We start from the raw sequence: 18,599 nt of genomic DNA on the forward strand, positions 1-18,599 counted from the left end.
ATCAAAAAATAAAAATTGATTTCTGCCCAGCCTAATCATAATGCACACACAGAGGAGGGGCAAATTAAATAGCACAGGGAACCTTTATTCTGACATTTTCTAATTTGAGTGCTTGACTTGGCAACCTTAAAAATATTCTTTAAACTTTTATTAAATTTCAAAGGTTTTTAAAAGTAAACTGAAAGACAAAGTCCATCATGTGGAACCATCAAGATGCCCACACAGGTCACAATCATGTTTCGAACCCTTAAAGCAAAAGCACAGGTGTCTGCCATTTGAGCTGACAGAGTAACTGACACCAGTAGTAGTTCACATCTTCCATGAGCACCTACCACTGAAAGGAGACAGACATTTTGCCATTGCTTTTTACAATTATTTGCTAGGTCACACAGGAGTGCTGACACTCAAGAATCCTGGATTTAATTCCAGGTTCTAAAGGGGAGTGTTCTCTAGTGGTTACACACCCTTTCACCCCTACGTGCCTCAAATGCGACTCCTTTTTACCCTTTTTCCTTCCAACCTGTTTTCTATCCTATTCTATACCCAGCTCCTGTCCCCCATGCCAAATTCCTCACCCTTCTGCATTTTGGATTCTAGTCAGGCTAGTTCCTTTACCTCCATTCCATCTGGATGTCACCAGGTGTATATGGAGAACGCAGGTGAGATTGTTGTCCTGGTCTCCGTTTCAGTTCCTGATAAGTAGCAGCAATTGCACACATGCCACACAGCCCTGCAATCAAGTCAGTCTCCCTGGATCAATAAATATTTAACTAGTTATTGATACTAAGTGGAACAGTATCAATTTGGGGAATGCATCCCAGAATAGCTATTAGCCTGGTGGTTAGGACATGCACTTGGAATCTGGTAGACCCAGATTCAAGTCCCTGCTCCCAATCAGGGAGAATAAGGACAATCGTGAGTCTCCCACATCCAGGTGAGTGTCCTAACAACTGGATTAGCAGCTATTCTTGAGTGAGCTCTATCCCCATCATGATTGAGGGTTTTTTGTTTGTTTGTTTTTTCTTTATTTCTTTTCTTGTGAAAACTGTTGAAACATCTTGGTTTCTTACTGATGCAGAATGAAAACAAACGCCAAAACCTCAAAAATTTTCACAAAACAGATTTTCTATTTTCCAGCCAGTCCTAATTATAATCTAGGTGGCGCTTTGACCATTGTTCTCAATAAAACATAGTTAACTTTCCAGGCATATCTACTTGAGCAGTCTATGTAATATACTTTCATTGTAAAATATTTTGCTGTTCTAGAAGAATAGGATTACAAGCTATACAGTGGAGCTCTCAACTTCTAGAAAATTTGAGTTCATTCCCAAAACCACATATTAAAAGTTACGGAGTTCTGTTTTTGGAGTATGAAGAGAACACTTACCAATAAAAATATTTATTTTTCTAAAATACAAAGAAACCAAAGGAGACAAGTTACTTTACATACCAATAAGGTGGGTAAAATCTACATCCAATCTTCCTCTACATTTAAAATCCGGGTCGATACCACTGCAGTGCAGTACTATCTGTGAAATGCATTCTTCTATTATCTTGTAATACTGAGTTCTGATGATAGAAGAGTACACATCAATGTAGTTTTAATATAATAGAAACAGTGCATATAATTTATGGAACAGAGAAAAAAAGTTAATTATAACTTCTAATACCTGAATTATAAATTCAACAGAAGACAAGACTGAAAATAAAAGGCAGTGTTTAAACATTGTCTATTCAATTGTTACCGTCATTCTCATAAAGAGAATGAAATATGAATGAAAAATGAAATATGAAATAAAAATCCACACCCACCCCTAATGCTTATTTCTAACATTTCTAAATACTAATCTAAAAATGTTGTCAGCTACCAAATATGAAAAAGATTGGGTATTAAGTAATTTTATGGGGTTAATTTTTAAACTACTTCAATTCCTTAAAGAAGTCTAAGATATGATGTCACATTAAGGAGCTAAAAACAAACAAATTATTTGAAATCCACACACCGTTTAAGTGACTCCAAATGAAGGATGGACCTATATACTGACTCAATCTGTAGTAGCTGTACAAGAACACATTTTTTCAGACTGACAAAAATATAGGTCAAAAGAGAAGTTAAATTTGAAAAGATTTTCAAGGTTTATGTTTGGACATTACCTTTTTAGAACTTGTATTTCTGAATCCAAGAAAACTGATTATATGTGATTTCTGACCAAAGCACTTTTATTTCTTAAAATTATTTTTCAATACAAGTTTAGACAAGATTTTAAAAAATGGAGTTTGGCTCCCTCAATCCACGTTTAGGCAACCAAAACAACTGACCAGTCTACAGCTACTCCGAAGCACCTGGCATTGGCCACAGTCGGGAGACAGGATACTGGGCTAGAGGAACCTTTGGTCTGACCCTGTATGTACATTCTTATGTTCTCAACTCTCATTGTGTACATGTCTTATTTCCTTACGCTAATAAGAGTGAGTTGTTTCAATATGACACCAGCTGAATGTGGAGATTTGCAGTGTTTCACTTCTCTTCCCTCATCTATACACCATATGCAGCAGTGTACTGCTTCTTTACTCGTGGAATTTCTAAATTCTGTTTGGAGGACAGACTTACTTCTTAAGTATTAGCAGCTTTATTTTCTTTTTTTCTTGTAACCATGTATTTATGAGCCATATGTTTAAAAACACCATTTTAAATTAAACTTAATAGCCATTCTAATGGACCTAATAGAACCATTGTAACATATGCCCATTACACTAACATTTCTAAGATAGTCAGCCCTTCACTACTTAAGTGTTGTTAGAGTTGTTCCAGATACAGTACAACCTCAGGTTTCAGAGTAGCAGCCGTGTTAGTCTGTATTCGCAAAAAGAAAAGGAGTACTTGTGGCACCTTAGAGACTAACAAATTTATTTGAGCATAAGCTTTCGTGAGCTACAGCTCACTTCATCGATGAAGGTAGCTCACGAAAGCTTATGCTCAAATAAATTTGTTAGTCTCTAAGGTGCCACAAGTACTCCTTTTCTTAGTACAACCTCAGTTATCCAACCTCGATTATCTGAAACATGGTCATGCCCCCCCACATGCTACTCATACTGAATTAAAAATCTGATTTGAATTTCAAGTGTCCTATGACATTAAGTTCATATTAGTTATACTCTGTACATTAAACTATTGCCATCAAACTATTGTTTAAAATTTAGGGCATTTAGGGGAAAATTACTGCAGTTGTTTTAGACTGACAGTCCTTGAATAATTTGAATTTAACCTGTAAATTATTAGTAGGATTACAATGAAATAGAACTTTTTCAGCCTAGCTGAGAAAAAACAACCACTTCATAATGCAATTCAAGACTAATGCATATGCTCAAGAAGGTCAAATTAAGATTAAAGAAGCGATCTTAATTCTGCTATTTTCTAATTTGAGTGATCGACTTTAATGCTTTGGTTTTTTTTAACAGGTTTTTTTTTCTGTATAATTTCCCAGTATTTAAAACACCTTGTGGAACCATATGCAACTCTGTGTGGGTCATGAGCAGATTCTGAACCCAAGTTCAGGTTCAGTAGTTACACCTAAGTAACTATACAACTTTAGCATAGCTAGGCATACATGTTTGGTAAATTCCACCTGCAAGGCAGTGTGGCTAAAAGGATTAGACCTGGGACAGTCATATTGTAGACCAAGTTCTATTGCAGTTCCACCAGATGTGACTGTATGCAACCTCTAAGTCAACCTATCTTTAAATAGGGGGAATATATGTGCCTGTGCCCTAGTTAAGGGGATATGAGGTCTTGCTCAAAAATAGGGGCTTCTGAAGTGAACACAATCATTGACACCAGTCAGTGGAAGGTATCCTTCTGGATCCCAGCCAGGCACACCTTCCTCAAATCTAAAGGAAACAGCACTGCTGCTTTCACTCTATGTCCTGTCTGGAGGTCTTGCTCTGTGCCCTCCAAATAGGAAGCTGAGCAGGGCTTGGGAGCATGATCAATCTAGCTGGCATGTAGAAACTCCCTAGGATTGGAGCATACTCAGCAAAGATGGAATGTTAGTGATTTTAACAGCAAGCCTCCAGCAAAGAGCGATGGAGCACATGCAAGTGGCTACCTCCAGAATCTGATAACTTGGCCTATTCTAAAAGGATTTTCATGGGGACAGCAAAGAGTCTGTTCCTGTCCCAAGGGCCACAACTCTCTTCCAAATTAAAAACACATTAAAGCTTCTCAAAGAAACATTGTTCCTTTTGGTTTGTTTGGTTTTAACATTGGTTTCCAAAACAACCTATTTTTTTCCCCTAACCTGATTCCCAGAAGTAGCTAAATAGTTTTGCTATTTAGAAAATTTCAGCTTGAACAGTGGAAGTTTTGCAAAATTTATGAGCAACTGGAAACGGGCTCATAATTTTGAAAATGCAGATTACTAACTGCCAGGGTTCCCTCCCCACTCTGAACTCTAGGGTACAGATGTGGGGACCTGCATGAAAGTCCCCCTACGCTCATTTTTACCAGCTTAGGTTAAAAACTTCCCCAAGGTACAAACTTTGCCTCGTCCTTGAACAGTATGCTGCCACTACCAAGTGATTTAGACAAAGGACAGGGAAAGGACTACTTTGAGTCCTATTCGCAAAAAATATGCCCCCAAACCCTACACCCCCTTTCCTGGGGAAGGCTTGATGATAATCCTCACCAATTGGTAGAGGTGAACACAGACTCAAACCCTTGGATCTTAAAAACAATTAAAAATCCATCAGGTTCTTAAAAGAAGAATTTTATTTATAGAAAAGGTAAAAGTATCACCTCTGTAAAACCAGGATGGTAAATACTTTTCAGGATAATCAGATTCAAAACCTTTAGGCAAAACCTTAAATTACAAAAAGACACAAAAACAGGAATACACATTCCCTCCAGCACAACGAATTTACAAGCCAAAACAAAGAAAACCTAACACATTTTCTAGCTAGATTACTTACTAACTTTACAGGAGTTGAAGGGCATGTATCTTGATCTGTTCCTAGCAAAGGTACATCACAGAGAGACAAAAGCCTCCCCCTGCCCCTCCAGATTTGAAAGCATCCCCTCATTGGTCATTTTGGGTCAAGTGCCAGCGAGGTTACCTTAGCTTCTTAACTCTTTACAGGTGAAAGGGTTTTACCTCTGGCCAGGAGAGATTTTATAGCACTGTATACAGAAAGGTGGTTACCCTTCCCTTTATATTTATTACACTATCATCATCTACGGTAAAACTAATAAGTTTTTAAGGATCACCATTTGCTGTGACTGGTTATCAGCCTTTATTAGCAATAGTACAAGTATTTGATCAGTTACAACATGTTCATTTCTCAGGAACTGTACTGTGAGCACACACAGTTCTCTAATCTCTCTGTGCTGACAAACCCTGTATTTAAAAATTTAAACTTGTTTATCAGCAACAAATGTTACACCTCAAGTTCACACTCCATTTTGTTGAACCAGAAAAATCATCTCAAGTCTAACTGAAGGAAATACTGCAAAAAGAAAACAAAATGGAGCTGTCACACTAGTCAAAAGAAAAATAGTATAGGGAAATATAAAAAAAACCTCTTCCAATAACTTATCTCTTTCTCATCCCTTCCAACTAATTCCCTGTATTTTCTCTACAAACTAGAAAAGCCCGTTACCTGGAATAACTGACATTTACTTGTAGTTGTATGATTTAACAATATGAAAACACCAATTCTCCTGCCTGATTCAGTATTATGCTAGGCACTTGACATAAGTAATAACACCTTACACTCTAAGGACACAATATACAGTTGAAAGGGAATGGAGATGTTTTGAAATAAAAACCATGAACAAACACGTATTGTAGTTTTTCTGAAGACAAGAACCTTTCTGCCCTGTAGCTAGAAAAGTGAGGATAAATTCAATGAGTTAAGAGATACAGAAGAAGAAAAACCACAAGGAACTCAAAAATAAAACCATCCTTTTGTCTACTATAATGAAACTCTTCCCTTTAAATAAGTGTACAAAGACAACTTGTGTTCAGCAGTTCACCCTAGATTATAAAATAACCATATGTTTGAGATCCACTGTGTTAATATTTCAGCTTGCATTACCTTACAACTTGGACACCTGATATTAAAAGCAAAAAAGAACAGCTAGAGCTGACTCTTACCTGACGTAATAATCATTCCTGACCAGTAGTAAGTGTTGCAATATTGAGAGGAAATAGTTTGCAGAAGCTGTGTCCTTCAGCATGTTATAAAGCAGATGGTATACTTCATTCATATCAGTGCAAAGATTGTTAAGGAAACGCCAAATGACTGAAATGAACATGTTCATATTGTAAGGAATTCACTTGCATTGTTCTAATTAAATTCTATTGCCTTCTAAACAATCCCCCTCATTAAAACATTTCCTTTTTTTCCAGCTACAACTAACCAAAATTATTTTACTGTGCTCATCACAAGATCTGCCAAATAAGACTCTAATCCTTCAACTCAGTGTTCATGGGGACTGATAGGCCCACATACAGCCCAAATGAACTCAATGAGCTGCATACAGGCTCAGCAATATACCTGTACTATTTGTTACAGGACCAGGGCCCGAGGTATTTTCCATTTTCTCACCTATTAACACATTATACTTTTACATGAACCAAGATAAATAATGGTGCAAACATTCTGAAATCATTAAGAGTTGAGGTTCTGTGATTAATTCATACAACAAATTAATTTGGCATTTTAATTTAAGAGAGTGGAACAAAATTAGATTACATATATTATAAATATTGATTACATGTTTCATGTCTGTTTGGGAATATTATACTTATTTTGTCTACTCATTATATCCAAGGAATCTAGAGATTTGTTTCTATCAACTTTTCATCTCGTGGTGGGCCTGAAAGTTGACTAACAAAATACTAGTTAATGTACAGGTATGACAACGTGAAAGATTTAACTGATAACAAAGCTGTTACTAAGTTAATATCCACTAAAATGAATGGGACAGTTCACATCTTGAAGGCATTCTTCTCAGCTTTCTGCAGACTCAAGTAGTCTTCCTGGCATTGGTTACACTCATTATACATTTGTGAAGTTTTCTTCGCCATCTTAACAGCTTAAAAAAGGGCTGAGATTCTAAAGAACACCACAGTAATTCAAGGGGTGCCAGTTCACCATACCAATCCCGTCTGGCACATGTTGGAAAGGTGTAACAGAATTATGGTACACAGGATGGATTTGTTTCTGTTTGGCACTGGACCGACCGTGACCATTTATTTTCAATCAATGCTGCCATGACTAGTTCTGCAATTGGTACACTCAAGCTAACCAGCAAGTCCGGGGGGGGCTAAGATGGGACTTAGACTCACAATTAAGGACAACACAAGTAAGAAAGGTTGTTTAGTTGCAGGTCTCTCTCAGTCAGTCAATTAGCTATTTTTTCTTTTTTTATTTACAATACATAATTCAGACTCCCATGTGAACATTTGGATCTGTATAAACAGTAGGACTGAAATACAAGCAAAGTTCAAAGCTGGAATTTAATGACACTATGGTACATGTTTGCCATTAAATTGTATTTGAAATATGGGGGTATGAGCTCACATCAATGTTTGTCGACAATGGAAGCCTCATGACATGGTGACTTCTGTGGGTTAATTTCTATGGGCATGAATAGGGAAATAACTGGGAGCACTTCCCTTATTTAGGGCCAGATAGTGATATCCAATGCTCAGCTTTGTTAGCCTGAATGTTGGAGTTATACAGATGCGTGTGGCTGCCTCTGTAGCAGACAGCATCTCTAATCGTAAATGAGGTAAGTAAGCCAATATCCCATTTCCCATGTTTAGAGAAGGAATGGAGGGGGTGGAGGAACTTGCTCAGATATTTGTCACATTAGTGTTGGGGGTCAAGCTTCATTTTTAGAACTATGTATGAAGCAGCTTGGCATGGCAGTAATTAGGCCTAGGAATTGCTGGTAAAAAACAGTTACTTACATTGTTGTAAGTAAATGTTGTTTACGTCCATTCCAGATTAGGTGTGCACGCTAATTGGAACGTTGGAAACTTTTTCCCTTAGCAGCTCCTGGCAGGCTGGCGGGCCTTCCCAAGTGGCACCACTGCGCCATTCGTATATACCCCTGCCGGCCCGACCCCCCACAGTTCCTTCTTGCCGGTGATTCCAACAGAGGGGTAGGAGGTGGAATGGACATGAACACCACATCTCGAAGAACAGTTACGAGAAAGTAAGTTACCGTTTCTTCAAGTGCTTCTTCACGTCCATTCTACATTAGGTGAAGTACAAGCTTACCTCTGGAGGATGGTAGGAATCACGGAACAACTGCTCGGAGGACCGCTCTGCCAACTGCCGTGTCCTCTCTGGCCTGCTGGTTGACCGCATAGTGGGTCGTGAAGGTGTGCACCGAGGACCAGGTGGCTGCTCTGCAGATCTCCTGGATCGGGACCTGTGACAGGAACGCCGTGGAAGTCACCTGTGCCCTGGTCGAGTGGGCCGTGAGCACCAGGGCCGGAACACCTGCGAGCTCATAGCATGCCCGGGATGTAGCTTGTAGACGAAATCCGCTGCACCGACAATGGGAGGCCTTTTATCCTCTCCACTACAGCCACAAACAGCTGCATGGATTTGCAAAAGAGCTTGGTGCGCTCCAAATAGAACGCCAGCGCTTGACGCACACCCAGGGTGTGCAAACTGAGGTGACTCGGGTGCGTATAGGGTTTCGGGAAGAACACTGACAGACAAATGTCCTGGCCCAGATGGAATTGGGAGACCACCTTAGGGAGGAACTTGGGGTACGGCCGGAGCTGCACTTTATCCTTGTGAAATACTGTGTACGGTGTATCAGAGGCCAGGGCCCTCAGTTCAGACACCTTTCGGGCCGAGGTAATGGCAACCAGAAATGCCACCTTCCAGGAAAGGTGAAGAGATCATATAGCGAGGGTCTGGAAAGGGGGTCCCATGAGTTTAGAAAGGACCAGGTTAACGTTCCATGGAGGGACTGGGGGAGGGGGGGAGTACGGGAACACCCTCTCCAACCCCTTAAGGAACCATCCCACAATTGGGTGGGAAAACACCGAGCCCCCCAGATGGAAGGCGAAGATGGCCGCCAGGTGCACTCTGAGTGAGGACAGGGCTAGCCCTTGCTGCTTGAGGTGCAGGAGATACTCCAGAATGGCCTGCACCGGGGCCTGGCCGGGCCGCACCTGTCGGAGTTCACACCAACACAAGAACCTTTTCCACTTGGCCATGTAGGCCGCCCTGGTAGAGGGCTTCCTACTGCCAAGCAGAATCTGCTGCACAGGAAGGGAGCACTGGTTCTCCAGGGCGTTTAGCCACAAAGCCTCCATGCCATCAGGCGCAGTGACTGCAGGTCAGGGTGGAGAAGCTGCCCACTGTCCTGGGTAATGAGGTCCCAGTGTACGGACAGGACTACTGGGGCCTCCACCGATAGCTCTAAGAGCGATGTGTACCACTGTTGGCGGGCCCAGGCTGGGGCGATGAGGATCACCCCCACCCTGTCCCTGCGCACCTTGTGCACCAAGGGAAGTGGGGGGAAGGCATACATCAAGCCCCCTCTCTATAGGATCGCAAACGCGTCCGCGAGTGAGCCCAGGCCGCGGCCCTGGAACAAGTGGAACCACAGGCACTGGGCGTTGGCCCTGGTGGCAAACAGATCTACCCAGGTAAACCCCCACCTATGGAAGAGCGAAAGCACAACGTCCGCACTGCATGCGGTATGACCTGCTGAGGGAGTCCGCCAGCTCTGCACCCCTGGGAGATAGTCCATGCAATTCATCTCGAGGCGTCCTATGCAAAGGTCCCAAAGGTGGAGAGCCTCACGACAGAGTAGCGAGGAATGAGCCCCGCCCTGCTTGTTTATATAAAACATGGCAGTAGCGTTATCCATCAGAACTGTCACGCTGTGACCACTCAGAGTGGCATGAAAAATCTGGCAAGCGAGACGCGTCTTTGGCCTCCAAGCACCTAATGACTTAAGTGTCCACAATCTGTATGTAAACTAACTGATAACAGCTACTCTAAAGGCTAAGGGACTGCTCTCCTACATGAGAGAGAGAGAGAGAGAGAGAGAGAGAGAGAGAGAGAGAGGTTGTTCCAATGCCACCACGGACGGTAAGAAGGAACTGGAGGGCGTCGGGGCGGCAGGGGTATATATACACAGCGCAGTGATATCGCTCGTGAGGCCCGCCAGCCTGATGGGAGCCACTAAGGAGAAAAGTTTCCAACACTCGTGCACGTAGTGCACACACACCTAATGTGGAATGGATGTGAACAAGCACTCAAAGAAGAACTTCTGGATTTGAGTTAACTTTTTTCATTCCAAATGAAACTGAAATTTTCCATAAAGCTGCAAACTAAATGTTTACTTCTGATTTCACACCAGTTTTATATAGGTATATCTTCAACTGATTTACCTAAGTGCAGTTGAAAATCACACCCAGAGTCTTTACGCACATACACATGTGATGAGTTTACTGGCATCAGCTAGAAAGGGGCAAGAATACGGTTGGCACTTTGGAACGCAAGGTTAAGAATGTCCCCATATCACAACCTGTCTATTATATATTATACCAGTGAAAGTTAGATAAGATCTGTGTGTAAATGTTAAAGGACATGCCTGACATTCAGGAGTGCATACCATGTTATTAAACCCACTAAAGAATTTTGCTTTTATAAAAATGAATTCATTATCTAATAAAAGAGTAGCCTATTGTGTACACAAAACACCCCTTGAATACCACAAAAAAATTAAGCGTTTGGCTTCATGAACTGAATTGCATAATTTTTTCCTAATTGTATATTTTCTTAATTTATAAGAATCATTACCAGCAAAATTACTGGTTTAATGAAAGGTCCTTTTTCAAGAAAGATTACTTTCCCTCCAAAACTTGTAAACTACCGTAAATACTTGTTCGTAAGCCGAATTTTTTTTTAGTAAAAAAGGAAACCATCAGAGAAGGGGGTCAACTTATGAATAGGTATAGAGAGGGAGAGGTGGGACACAGCCCCTCCTCACAAAAGAGGGAGCAAGGAGAAGCAGCACAGCCAGAAGGGAAGAGGCGGGGCCAGAATCTCTCAGCTTCTGGCCACGATGCTCTCTCCCCAGCCTCCGAAGCAGCTGCAGCTCCAGGGTTCGCAGGCTACAGCCATGCCAACTGGCCTGCCAGAGCACGCTGCGGCCATGCCGCCCGGCCCAACACCCTGGAACATGCTGATGCCATGCTGCCCGGCCTGGCCCACCAGAGCAGGCTGAGACCATGCTGCCGAGTCTGCTGGAGCAGCTCCAGCCAGAGACAAATAAGGAGGGAAGGGATGGGATGGGATGGGATGAGTGTGGAGATCCCTGACTAGGGGTGGAGTCATGTGGGGAGTGCTCACAGGGGTTACTCCTCTGACCCCCAGCTTCTCCCCCCCAAAAAATTTCTCCACCAGTTGCTGTACCGGCCCATCGGGGTAAGCAGCTGGCATGCCGGGACACTTTGTTTACTTAGGTTTAGCGCCGTGCCTGCGGACACTCAAGGTAAACCATCTCAGCCCGCCCAGCGGCTTATACTGATAGCCCAGGAGCCAAAGTTTGCTGACCCCTGAATTACAGGGTCGGCTTATGAATGGGTCATAAAAAGTTTCCATTTTTACTTATCCATCTTGTGGGGCTTGGCTTATAAACGAACCAGTTTATGATCGAGTATATACGATAACATGCATTTATGTGTATTGATACATTATATAACACTTTTTCAAATTAAAGCTACCTGAACATAAATCTACCTGAAACATACAGAGCCTAGAGACCATAATTTAACCATGCCAACCAATCTATTTAATCTAAAATATTTTATTACATATTTACAGAGAATATACATAAAAATTAAAATAAATTAGCGAGTTTTTAAAAGGATATTCCATTTCAGCTTTGATGTCATTGAGACGATGTGACAATTCAATTAAGTCTTCTTCTTTGTTTTCATCAAACACTTTCAACTGAATATCTAGTTCTTCATTTTCTTTCTCTTTTAGGTCCTAGTTTTCAAAAGGCACATTTCAAAACCACGTTTTTTATCCTTTTTAAGCAGAATTTTTTCCTTCAGTAAATACATTAGTACAAGATAGAACTGACCAGAAGACCAATTCAACTTTGTTTAAAAAAAAAAAAAAACAAAACCACACAACTTAACAGGTTACAGCTCATTGTCTGATTCTGAAGGGAAGATTTTACGGCAAGAATACTGCTTCTAGCTTTCTACTCTTATGTGTGTTTTAGACAGGAGATTTTCTTTACCTACAGGTTTCAGGAGATCAATACTGTAAACTAATTGCTAATACTTTCATTTTTAACACACTAGTTCAAGCAAGGAAACAGTATTACATGACATCCAAAGGAAGCATGTGGTTAAGACAATTGTGTATGTCCGTTTGACAAATACTGATAAGAACCACCAACATTAATAGAGAAAAACATACTGATATATTCAAGAACAGCAGTCCCAAGTATGGCAGGAACTTTTTATTTTATTTTTGTTTTTGTATACAACCTTATTGCTGTAGGATTACCAAAAAAGTATCATTAAAAAAGGGAGGCGGGGGTTGTGCGTGTGTTTTACGCTTTACTGTTCCAAAACTATGTAGCTTGATTTCCTGCAGGGTACTTCTTGAAGCCCATACAATAGTTTTCCCCTCAAACTGATGTTTAATTACTACCTAAAAACTCAGTCATTGATTTTTTTTTGTACATTACATTAATGCACATGCACCACAAATATGTAACTTTTTTTCTTCGTGACTCAACATTCTCACAGCATGCCAAGCTAGAGATTGTTGAGATTAATATATCACCTTGATTGTCTGTTACTATGTCTCCATTCAAGTTGCAGTTTTCAAAAGCCATTCAGTAATCACACATGGGGAATATTCAAAGATGGTGAAATTGACTAAGAGTAAGATGACTAGGCATGGAGTCTAAAAGGAAAATGTCAGCAATATGGAGTCTGTAGTTAGATGAAACAGACCTGACCGAGACCTGGACCTAGTGATACTTCTGTTGCTACCACGGATATTATATAGGAAGTTCAAGGCTTTGATTAGGAGAGGCCCTGGAGGTTTTTCGCCTTCCTCTGTAGCATGGGGCATGGTTGACTTGAGGGAGGCTTCTCTGCTCCTTGAAGTCTTTAAACCATGATTTAAGGACTTCAGTAGCTCAGACATAGGTGAGGTTTTTCATAGGAGTGGGTGGGTGAGTGAGATTCTGTGGCCTGCGCTGTGCAGGAGGTCGGCCTAGATGATCAGAATGGTTATCCAGGCTTATCTTTATTACTACCTAGCCACTCCCAGAAAATACATATTTAATTCATTTGTTGAAGATATAACATTTGCAATTGTTACACAATTTTATTTGTCCGATATCTCAAATAAATACTGGACAACTCTTCACATCAATGAAGAATTTTTTATGATTATATACTGCTATGATAATGGTTTATCAATTACCACTGGAATTCTCAGAAATGCTATCAAACTCCTGCCAATCCCGTAATTTCGATAAAATTGTATTGCATAACTATTCTTTCAAGGTTCATAACCTGACTCACAGCAATGACCATCTTCAAACCAGGCTAAGTCTTGCATGATGAAAGGAGAAGACTTGTTAATCTCAAATTTTTTTCCTTTTCAGTCACTACATTAAGGTCTTAAATAGGACTTGCCTATTATTTGAGAAAATAGTATCAATTGTGTCCACATGCTCAGTTATCTGTTTCTATGTTGTCTATGCTGGAAGGAGGACAGGAGATGCTGGCTGTGGTTTAATTAGGCTGCAACTTTATTCTTAAATGTCTGGTAGTACCTGGCAGATAAAAGCATACTGTGCAGATATTTTCATAATCATTTCAACATATACCTGACTAGCCTTCCATCAGCCCTCCCCCTTACACATCCTGGACACCCTGCTGCTGGAACCACACCATCCTCCCTCTCAAATGAGCATTAACACGGCAGGCGTTATAAAGAGGCGGGGCTGGCTTCCAGCCATAACAGTCATTGCAGCCGAACTCCCCATTTCCACTCCTTTAAAGGAATACCTCTTAAATCCTTTGCCTGGTCCATGGAAAAGATGGGTATTCCTGCACTGACATGAACTATACTGTCCTCCATGCCTTCCAGTGGGAATGGGTCAGTTTGGGGTATAAATGCAGACTCCAAATTTAAAAATACAGTAAAAATTAAAAAAGAGCCACCGTGGCTTAACCATATAAAAGAAGCAGTGAGAGATAAAAAGGCATCTTTTAAAAAGTGGAAGTCAAATCCTAGTGAGGTAAATAGAAAGGAGCATAAACACTGCCAAATTCAATGTAAAAATGTAATAAAAACCAAAAAGGAGTTTTGAAGAACAGCTAGCCAAAAACTCAAAAGGTAACAACCAAATGTTTTTTTAAGTACATCAGAAGCAGGAAGCCTGCTAAACAACCAGTGGGATCCCTGGACTATCGAGATACAGAAGGGGCACTTAAAAACAAAGTCATCGCAGAGAAACTAAATGAAGTCTTTGCTTCAGTCTTCACAGCTTAAGATGTTAGGGAGATTCCCAAATCTCAGCTGTCTTTTGTAGGTGACAAATCTGAGGAACTGTCACAGGTTGAAGTGTCACGAGAGGGGGTTTTGGAATTAATTGAGAAACTTAACAGTAACAAGCCATCAGGACCAGATGGCATTCACCCAAGAGTTCTGAAAGAACCACAATTTCACACTGGAGAACTATTAACTATGGTTTGTATCCCATCCTTTAAATCAGCTACTGTACCCAATGACTGGAAGATAGCTAATGTAACGCCAATATTTAAGAAGGGCTCTAGAGGTGATCCTGGCAATTACAGACGGGTAAGTCTAATGTCAGCACCGGGCAAATTAGTTGAAACAATAGTAAAGAATAAAATTGTCAGACACATAGAAGAACATAAATTGTTGCACAAAAGTCAACGTGGTTTCTGTAATGGGAGATCATGTTTTACTAATCTATTTGCGGGGTTCAACAAACATATGGACAAGGGGGATCCAGAGTACTTAGATTTCCAGAAAGCCTTTGACAAGATCCCTCACCAAAGGCTCTTATGTAAATTAAGTTGTCATGGGATAAGAGGGATGATCCTTTCATGGATTGAGAACTGGTTAAAAGATGGGAAAAAAGGGTAGGAATAAATGGTAAATGTTCAGAATGGAGAGGGGTAACTAGTGGTGATCCCCAAGGGCCAGTCCTAAGACCAATCCTATTCAACTTATTCATAAATGATCTGGAGAAAGGGGTAAACAGTAGGTGGCAAAGTTTGCTGATGACACTAAACTGCTCAAGATAGTCAAGACCAAAGCAGACTGTGAAGAACTTCAAAAAGATCTCACAAAACGAAGTGATTGGCAACAAAATGGCAAATGAAATTTAATGTGGATAAATGTAAAGTAATGCACATTGGAAAAAAGAACCCCAACTATACATACAATACGATGGGGGCTAATTTAGCTACAACTAATCAGGAGAAAGATCTTGGAGTCATCGTGGATAGTTCTCTGAAGACGTCTACTCAGCGTGCAGCGGCAGTCAAAAATGCAAATGGAATGTTAGGAATCATTAAAAAAGGGATAGAGAATAAGACTGAGAATATCTTATTGCCCTTGTATAAATCCATGGTATGCCCACATCTTTAATACTGATGTGGTCCCCTCATCTCAAAAAAGATATGCTGGCATTAGAAAAGGTTCTGAAAAGGGCAACTAAAATGATTAGGGGTTTGGAAGGGGTCCCATATGAAGAGAGATTAAAGAGGCTAGGACTTTTCAGCTTGGAAAAGAAGAGACAAAGGGGAGAATATGACAGAGGTATATAAAATCATGAGTGGTATGGAGAAAGTGAATAAGGAAAAGTTATTTACATGTTCCCATTAATGAAATTAATAGGCAGAAGGTTTAAAACAAATAAAAGGAAGTTCTTTTTCACTCAGCGCACAATAAACCTGTGGAACTCCTTCCCTGAAGAGGTTGTGGGCTAGGACTATAACAGGGTTTAAAAGAGAACTGAATAAATTCATGGAGGTCAAGTCCACTAATGGCTATTAGCCAGGATGGGTAAGGAATGGTGTCCCTAGCCTCTGTCACAGGGTGGAGATGGATGGCAGGAGAAAGATCACTTGATCATTATCTGTTAGGTTCACTCCCTCTGGGGCACCTGGCATTAGCCACTGTCCATAGAAAGGATACTGGGCTGGATGGATCCTTGGTCTCACCCAGTATGGTCATTCTTAATTATGTCCCAGACTAACCTGGTCTACAGCAGAAAGTCATTTCCTGGCTCCCTCTCCCTTAAAGGAACGCACACTTTTTCCAAACGGCCAGATAACAGCTGTTACACCGCTTAACGTGCAATGAGGTAATTTTTGCATAATTTATGGCAACAATGATATTTATATAGCATTTCATGACAATACTGAACTACAACTAACATTAAAAATAGTTGTGGATCTCTCAAGACATCTAGACAGACTCATGTGATTAATAATTAAATCACACCATGTTTTAATATCATGTGCTGCAAAGAGCCACAGGAGACATATTAAAAGCCACTTGCGGCTCCTGAGCCTCAATCATCACTGACCTATTATGTTTTAACTTTGCACACACTGCTTTATCTATTGCCTCCCAAACATCTCAGAGAATAGTATTTGTCCCATGTTGTTTGGTGAGGCTATCATGTTGTACTGAGATATCAATACTTTTTCCCATGAGTTTTACTTCCAGGGAATATATAGGGTATATCGTATTTTCATTAGCATTTGTTTTCAAATAATTTTTTAGATTTCTGGCAGGTATTGAGCCTGGTAATTATAAATTCCCTTTAATCTCAAAGTGGTGTTTTCATTTTTGGGTAATATAGTGTAGTATGAAGCAAATACTACAGGTTTGACTGGACATTGGTCCTCTGAAGGCCAGAAACAAATGCTCTATTATCGTCTCTCACATAGGCATTCCTCATTTTATTAAATGGAGAGGCTAGTGCCTGTCTACACTAACAACTTTCACACTACTGTTGCTTGGAGAATTTGATTGCTCAGCTCAACACATTTTAAAATCAAAATTATGGCAAGCATAAACTAACCCTGGTGAAGTAGTATATCAGATTACCCCAAAAAAGCACTTTTCAGATAGTCATTGACTTGATATTGTTAAGGTTTAACTTCTACTTAATGCAGAACATCCCCATATAACAAGAAAAAAATTAAAATAAAAATTGTCAGATCACCATTAATACACAGTTTATCACACCCAAACCACTTAATGCACAACTACAAATTTATCCAGACCTCAATTTCTTTTGCATATGAAATGTAATATCACATTTCACTTCAGCTGTCAGTCAGCTGTCAAATCTCATATGTAAAATAGATCCTCAGGGTTTTGTTGGGAAACATTTATATATTACATTAAATTATTAATTTCTTAGTGCATATGTAAATAGTTTCTGCATACCTGTTGCAAAAATTAAACCCGGAGATGTTAACGTATTAAAAATCCACACAGAAATCAAATAAATACACTTTACGTTTTTCTTTAAAAAGAAGGGAACGTGTGTGGTTACAAAAACTATGGACATTTGTTACACTGCTGGTGCATTTTAATTGGGTTTTACAATTACATTAAGCTGTACACATTCAAAGTGCACTTGTGACACATAGTATTCCTATTTTTCAGTATCAGCATTGTCATACAATATTTTATGCTTTGGGACCAACATAAGGGGATTATTTAATATAAGCAGAACGCTGTAACTCCCCCTCCCCCCCAGTTTTTGACCTACTGTAACTACAGTAACTTAAAAAAGGGTCGCACCCGGAGAGTAACTGGTGGATAAGGACCTAGGTAGATTTTCTCCCAGTAAATTATACATGGCAGTTTTCATTTCTTTCAATACAAATACTGTATTCTCCATGAAGATCTTCTTTTGAGAAACAAAGCTTCAGACATTTTTATAAATCTGAGACTTAAGATAAAATCTACAAGAACAAGAGTAAGAAACTAGTGAAAATACAAATTTTAAAAAATAAGCAGGTGTTTCCTGTTTATCGGAGAAATCCAGAGTGCCAGATACAGAAAAAATATAATATAAATAGGCACAAAGATACCCATAAGATTCTAATTTCAGAAACTGTCTATATATGATGCTGAACCTAAATTAAAATATCTTCTGAACACAGTTCAAAGGCAATAATCTTCCTGGCGAACGTGCAATGAACTCCATGAAGCTCCCATGCCAATCTCAGCTGGTGAAATTTGACCCAAGGCTGGCTACTGTCCCTGCCTCAGCTCTGGTTGAATGAGCTTTAATTTGTGCCTCAAGCATCAGTCCAAAGGAATAAACACACAGAAATGCAGGAAACAAGTTATTTCAATATTGTTCCTTTGGAAATAGAATCATTTCATCAGGTGGTGTCAAAAGAAAAAAAAATTATAGCTATTCTAAATGGAAAGAAACTTCCAAGGGAACAGATCCAGTTTATGTCATGTTTCAACTGAGATGAAAGCAGAAGACAGACATTGGCGGGGGACTG

At 40.0% G+C, this 18,599-nt stretch overlaps 1 protein-coding gene across 9 annotated transcripts in view; it reads right to left on the minus strand.

Annotated features, from left to right (window-relative positions):
* Window positions 1-18,599, minus strand: part of DIAPH2 (diaphanous related formin 2) — an 835,399-nt gene that overhangs the window by 643,205 nt on the left and 173,595 nt on the right. For all 9 annotated transcript variants that reach the window (XM_038415147.2, XM_043492689.1, XM_038415148.2 and 6 more), the window contains 3 exons: window positions 11,918-12,036; window positions 6,153-6,269; window positions 1,451-1,569 (listed from right to left, as the gene is read on the minus strand). In XM_038415147.2, the coding sequence (XP_038271075.1) occupies window positions 1,451-1,569; window positions 6,153-6,269; window positions 11,918-12,036 (355 nt within the window). The remainder of the gene's footprint in view (window positions 1-1,450; window positions 1,570-6,152; window positions 6,270-11,917; window positions 12,037-18,599) is intronic.

This window comes from Dermochelys coriacea, chromosome 9 (assembly GCF_009764565.3).
Source record: "Dermochelys coriacea isolate rDerCor1 chromosome 9, rDerCor1.pri.v4, whole genome shotgun sequence".
In the NCBI taxonomy this organism is placed as follows: Eukaryota; Metazoa; Chordata; order Testudines; family Dermochelyidae; genus Dermochelys; species Dermochelys coriacea.